The sequence below is a fragment of the Periophthalmus magnuspinnatus genome, chromosome 18 (assembly GCF_009829125.3).
Source record: "Periophthalmus magnuspinnatus isolate fPerMag1 chromosome 18, fPerMag1.2.pri, whole genome shotgun sequence".
In the NCBI taxonomy this organism is placed as follows: domain Eukaryota; kingdom Metazoa; phylum Chordata; class Actinopteri; order Gobiiformes; family Gobiidae; genus Periophthalmus; species Periophthalmus magnuspinnatus.
Genome location: NC_047143.1, coordinates 6569622 through 6576285, shown reverse-complemented (window position 1 = coordinate 6576285; position 6664 = coordinate 6569622). Strand labels below are relative to the sequence as shown.

Below are 6664 nucleotides of genomic sequence, written 5' to 3'. Positions count from 1 at the left end.
TTTATTTTTGGTTTTCATTAAGCTACACAGATTTTCCTAGTTCACAAATGTACAATAATAATTTGCACTAGAAAATATTGCTCAAATGCAGATACATATTTGCTAAATGTTAATAAGTATTCATTTAAATATAACGTGTTCGTCACCGTCGCGCAGCAGGGGAGGCAGCGTCATTCTGTCAATCGCTCTAACCTTTATCTTATTATTTACGGTGAATGGTTTTATCAGCCGTGTCTTGTTGTATTAAATGCTCTTTTCTTTTGTTGAAGTGATCAGAAGGAAAAACAGAGCCGTGGAAACAAATAACGTGAACTTTTGAGCAACTTTTCGACGAAGTTTGTTTTAGGAATTAGTCGACGGAAATAAAACCAGGAAGTAAGTTTTCAGCTCACTTATAATATCTTTAATTTAGCTTTAAGTGTCTAAAACCAGTATGAAACCACATTTAAGACAAGGAAATAACAAGAACTAAATCTAACTAAATCTGATCTATGCCAGACCCAAACCAGGACTACTAAAACAGATTTAAACAGTAAAAACTCTGTAACCTTTTAGCTATGACATTAGGTCTAAACAAGGTCTTAAATGGGACTAAGTGAGTTCTAAACCAGGACTTGAATAGGACTGAGTTAGGACTTCAGAACCATTACTAAAGCACATCTTAAATCATCTTAAATCAGGTATAAACAATATGATAATAATGAACCTAATCGGACAGGTATAAACTAGGTCAGACCCAGGTAGCCTATTAACCTGGTACAAACAAGGTTTAAAGGTGGACTGAACATATAAGACATGAACAAACAGGCCAGTATCATCTCTGACTGGGGTTTATTACTTTATTATTATAATGTTTTGATTTTTCAGTTTTATAAAAAAATAAAATAAAATAAAAAATCAGTGTTGTTTTTTAACCTAATTAATGTACAAAATCATTTAAACATTTTCCTACTCATTGAATTAGTCTGATCTGGTAAGGGATTCTTTGAGTAAGAATTAAATTATACCCTCGATATTTTTTTTTTACTATTTTATTCTTTCATATCTTTAGTTTTAATAATTTACATCAAATACTTTTCATATAGCTTTATTTTAGTTTTTGTCAGTAAAAGCACAGGAATATTAATTACCAAAATCAGCATTGTGCTACTAATATACGTGTTCTTGGGTGTCTTGAAAGTTGCCATTAGATAAAACAAATTACTATTACTTTAAGCTTGATAGAAAGTTTTCATTTGGACTTTTTTCTCACCATTTTGTTTTTTTCCCCAGAGCTGAGGAGGAGACTGTGCTGGTGAAGATGTCCGGAGGAGAGACCCTAAGAGCAGCTGTAGAGCAAAGGCTCATGGGGGTCTTGCAGGAGGTCCTGGAGCTGATTCAGAGCACAGTCGACCAGTACGAGTCCCAGCTAAAACAGTGCAGAGAGGAGGAGAGCAAGAGGCTTAGGGGGGAGAGGTTGCTGCTGCTGCGGACTGAGACTACAGGACAGTCCAGGGAAGCAGGTAAGAAGTCCATACTAAACTAACAAACTAAACTAAAATTAGAAAGGCCTAATTTGGAATATTTTTGTTATTATTTTTGTTATTATTTTAAAATTTTAAATTTTAGACACATTTGCCTGCTAAATTAAGCTTTAGATTTGACATGTTTCAACAAATTTTTTGTGTGGTTTGAAAATATTGGTCAATCATATTTTTAATGGTGCATTATGTAACCTTTCTGGAGGAGGGCACACCAGCTGCTTGTCTCCATGATAGAATACTCCATAGTATGGCAATTTACAGGCCAGGTCATCTAGGTAGAGGCAACCTTGCTTAATGTATGTTTTTCAAGAAATATTTGAGCCATAAAACACAGAAATGGAAATGAGTCTGTGGGATACCACTTACCAGAAAAGTTACATAGTGCACCTTTAATTTCATATTTGGGGCATGTGTTATAGATTGGCAACCCTACCCTAGAGCAGCTGTGGTTACAGATGTACTTAATGAAAGATGCAAAAGTGTCTTTGCCCTATTTAAGTCTTGATTTAGTTTGATCCCATTAACATTGACATTCTGATCCCCACAAATTTGCTCTTCATTATTTATTCTTCAGAAAAGGAACAAAATGAGATGTTCATTGAGACTAACATCAAAGTGGAAGAACCAGATCTATGGAGCATCTCTGAGACCCAACCCCAGCTCAGGGCCCCTGCCTCAGGCTTAAAGAAAGACCCACCACCACCTACAACTACCCAACGCCACCCCCATGAGCAAGACCACGAGAATCTAACCCCCAACCACAAAACCAAGTCTGAGGACAGCGACGAGGAGTGCCCGATCTGCAGACAGCTGGACCTACATCAAAAAGAAGAGTTAACTGAACAAGGTAAAAGGTCATTTAAGAACTGTTGGCAAATTTTGATAAAATTATTTGAAGGATATTATTCAAAATGTTATATTTATTTTTTTGCTGTCAAAACATATTTGGAGTAGTATTTTGTTTGAGTAATTCTGTGTACTTGAGTTGTTTCTTCTTGAGCAGCAGAAAACACTTTGAGAACCTTAATCATTATTTCATTTATTTTACATTTTATTGTTATACACAAAATTGTCCAAAGTTACTGTGTAGCTTTTCTGGTAGCGGGTCGGGTCTGCTCATCTACTCCATAGAGATATTACTGCTCGGTCCAAAATGTTCCGCAGTATGGCATTGAACATGTCTATCTCACATTTATTTGATTACATTAATTTTTATTGCTCAAAATAAGCCTGCAACTTGGCCTGTTAGGGTCACCTGCTTGTAGAAATGAAGTTGATGTCATATTGTGAAACCCCCCCAGAAAAGTTTAAAAGCCACAATAGAACATAATATCTTTAAATTCACTTCAAAAACATAATCTAGAGTATTTTTCATAATCTAGAATATTTTTTAATCCACTTATTTTTATTTTATTTACATTTTTTCTTCAGCTTTAACCACAGAAACCACTGTAACCAACACAAGATGCAACAATGAAAACACTCAAACTTCAAATCAAGAAGAAAGCATCAAACCAGGAGAGTTTGAAAACATGGAAGAAAAAAGCAATGAGGACGTCCAAGGATATTCTGACAGTGCAAAGAAATTGCTTCAGAATGTTTGTGAACAGGAGAGACAGGAGGAGGAAAATGCACAAAAAAGAACAGTGACAGATCAGGAGATGGAGCCAAACTGCAGACAGACCTGTAAAGAAATGCAAGAAGAAACTCTGGTAAGCTCAGGTTTAAAAAATCATCTGGGAAATGGAATAGACAATTCAACTTTGGTCGAAATAGAGAAAGAAGGACCAAATGAAAATGCTGGAAAATTTGACACACAAAATTCAAATTATGCAGAGGGAGGGTTGTCTATAAATGAGGAAGATTTAAAAAGCCGAAATAATGTGGATTCTAAAAGCAATGGTAGTTCTGATGATACACAGATATCGATTGACCAAGAGAGAAAGAAAGAGGGAGAGCATTCACAAAAAGGTTTAAAAAGAACAGTGACAGATGTAGACCAAGAAATGGTGCCAAAGTGCAAAAAAAAATCTTCTGAAACGCAGGATGAAACTATCGAGTCAGCAAAAGTGGTTAGCACAAGTTTAGACAACTATTTTGGAGATGCAATAGACAATGCAATGTCTGACCCAAAGGAGCAAGAAACCCTTAACAAGAAGAAATCCATTTTAAATGTACAATATTCAAATTCTATGGACAAGGGACAGTCTATAAATGAGCAAAATCAGGACAGTACAAGTTTAGATCCAGAAACACAACAAAATAAGTTATCGGATGAAGAAAACACAAACGTACAAGATGAAGTACTTTGGCTGACACAAAATATGGTCAAAAAGCTGCCTACTGTAAGGCTTGTACCGTTGAAAATTACTAATATAAGTGCGCAAAATGGAGTGCAGATGATGAAATCTAGCATCAGAAAACCAGCACTGAGTCCACAAAGCATTTTAAAGGAGAATTTAGAGAAACAGAAATTGTGTGAAACCCTGAGGAGTGATGAGAGCCAACAAAATTCTGTCCAAAATTTGCAGAAATCGACCAACACAAGAATGTTTACAAAATCTTTGAGCGGTCCTGCAAGAAGTTCAGAGTTAGTTAAGTCACCAAGCATGCGTTCAAGTCCTAAAAAAGTCTCACAAAAAGACCAAGAAAAGAATAGTGATATGTTATTGGAAAAGCAGCAGAGTAGTAGGGCACAGAATAACATTAGGAAAGCAAAACAAAATCATGGTAAAGTAGATTTGGAAAGTTCTTCTGATAAAAATAATTACAACTACAAAATTCCCAGCGATTCAGGAAAAAGTAAAGAAGATCGTAATTCAAAAATCAAAACTGTACAGTCAGGTCCAGTAACTGACCAACAAGGAACAAGAAGTTTGAAGTTAAGATCAAAAATAGTTATAGATAGTCCTCACAAGACCTCGCAAAATTCAAATGATAGAAAAGTTTCAGAAACAAGAGAAATGATAAGTTCCACATCTAAAAAAAGTAAAACACCAAAAAGTACAGATAAACATGAATGCCTTGAATGTGGTACTACTTTTGCTCTGAAGGGAAATCTACTTAAACATTTGGTCATCCATCAAGAAAAGCGGCCATTTTCTTGCTCTAAATGCGAAGCAACTTTTAAACGCAAACTTAATCTGAAGGCCCACATGTCCACGCATTTAGAGGAGAAAGAATTTGAGTGCCCCGTATGCAAAAAAAGATACACTCGCAAGTTGAATCTGGATGATCACATGAAAGCCCACTCCGGTCACAAACCTTACACCTGTTTAGTCTGCGCCCGGACTTTTTCGTGTGGTAGTAACCTCCGCAGACACATGGTTTCGCATACTGGTTTGCGTCCCTTTGAGTGCGAGGTTTGCGGGAAAAAGTACGGGCGAAAGTCGATCTTAACTGAACACATGGCTTCGCACTCTCGGGAGCAGCCATTCAGCTGTTCAATTTGTAAGAATAAATTCTCGCTTAAAAATACACTTCGTAAACACATGCGAATTCACGACAAAGAGCGGAAGTATAAGTGTTCGGAGTGTGAGGCGACGTTTAGTCAGAAAGTGCATTTGAATCAACACATGTTTAAGCACACAGGAGACAAACCATTCAAGTGTTCAGTTTGTCAAAAAGGTTTCACTCGGAAAGCTTATGTCCAACAACACAAAAAGTTGTACTGCTTCGGTCCCCGGAACCAAAGACTCGCCCACAAACAGGCCCAAAGCCCCGCCCATGACCCTGACCACAAACAGATCCAAAGCCCTGCCCATAGTCCCGCCCACAAACAGGGTAGAGCGGCGGATACACAAGAGGGACAAACAGGTGAATGAGAGAGAGCTTCTAAATTGTCTCTGCGACACACTACTGAAAACTAATAGATGCATATGTATAAGTTTTCTGAAAGAGGGTACGCCGTGATGTTATTGCTTTAATTTAAATGCTCCACAGTATGGGAATTAAAGTGGGACTAAGCACCTAAACTCTGCCCTCAATCATATTTCAAATAGAGCTGCTAAACTGGGAAGTGTCTGGCAGACTAAAGGTGAGGGGGGAGGAGAGGCGGGGTCTGGAGGTGTAAGGAACAGTGTGATTGGTCAAATAGATAATCACACTTCAAAGTCCGCCCACAGGTGATTAAAAACACCTGGCTGTAATCAGGGTAGAGGTGTGTGATGTCACCAAATACCTGAAATTGAAGCCAGGACACTCTATTTTTATACAGTTTTGCAAATGTTCCTAGTTTGCATTTAAATTGCCAAAAATGACTAGGAACAGTAGACGGTACTATTAACACCATATCAGTAGTTTAGTGGCAAGAAGGTGATTTAGTGTTTAGTTCCACTTTTATCCATCTATTTAGTCAGTTGCAAGTGTTTTTATCGCTGAAAAATACCTTGGAAAACTATGCATTCTTATTGTGAACGGACTCACTTCTTACTATTGTATTGCATTGTATTGTATGTGCTGTGTGCTGTCTGCCTCTAATGATAAAACTGTCTATCCTTCGTGAACCAGGAAATAAAGCTGTTAGCTTGTTTAGTTTTTGTTAGTTGTGGGGTGATGCCAACACTCCACCCTTGCCTCTGAGAGCTTTTTTTTTTTTTTTTACTTTTTTTTTTTTTTTTACTTTTTTTTTTAATTCAAGACTCTGGGCCACTGTAATGTAACTGAAGTGTAGCAGGTTGTAAATAAACAAAAAAAAATCTATTGGAATCTAATCCATGTTGATAAATAAATGAACAAAAAATGTAATGAGTGTTGTCCATTGTGTATGTTGTTTTATTGTCAGAAATCAGTACAAAACACAATATTACAAATAGTAGTCACAACATGAAACAAACTGTTGAAAGTTCTCAGACATTTGAAATAATAATTTGAAAATGATGGTTGGAAATGGCTCACAATTTAAAAAATACTCAGATTCTAATCAATACCAAAAACAAATATCAAAATTGAATACAATACAAAAGTAAGCATCAATACTGAGAACCAATAGCACAAAGGTTGATCTTTCTTTGGTCCTTGATCAGTCTCAGAACTTTTGGGCTCCATGATATTCACTTCTATTTGGCTTTGAAAGTTTTTACATTGTTGACTCAATGTAACATATTATTTTTTGCTTTGAAATCAGGTGTGGAGCCTAGGAA

The 6664-nt window shown here is 36.6% G+C and overlaps 1 protein-coding gene across 1 annotated transcript; it reads left to right on the top strand.

Annotated features, from left to right (window-relative positions):
• Window positions 1–158: 158 nt before the first annotated feature.
• On the top strand, window positions 159–6104 carry LOC117386708 (zinc finger protein 37-like). Its single transcript, XM_055228852.1, has 4 exons — window positions 159–375; window positions 1273–1502; window positions 2098–2370; window positions 2955–6104. The coding sequence occupies exons 2-4, from the start codon at window positions 1301–1303 to the stop codon at window positions 5345–5347; spliced, it is 2868 nt and encodes a 955-aa protein (XP_055084827.1). The 5' UTR covers window positions 159–375; window positions 1273–1300; the 3' UTR covers window positions 5348–6104.
• Window positions 6105–6664: the final 560 nt, after the last annotated feature.

Excerpts from the sequence above, each read along its gene's own strand:
- LOC117386708 (XM_055228852.1), top strand. The coding sequence starts at position 1,301 with ATGTCCGGAGGAGAGACCCTAAGAGCAGCTGTAGAGCAAAGGCTCATG. Across the intron at positions 1,503-2,097 it reads AGGACAGTCCAGGGAAGCAG|AAAAGGAACAAAATGAGATG; the intron begins GTAAGAAGTCCA and ends TTTATTCTTCAG. Across the intron at positions 2,371-2,954 it reads AGAAGAGTTAACTGAACAAG|CTTTAACCACAGAAACCACT; the intron begins GTAAAAGGTCAT and ends TTTTTTCTTCAG.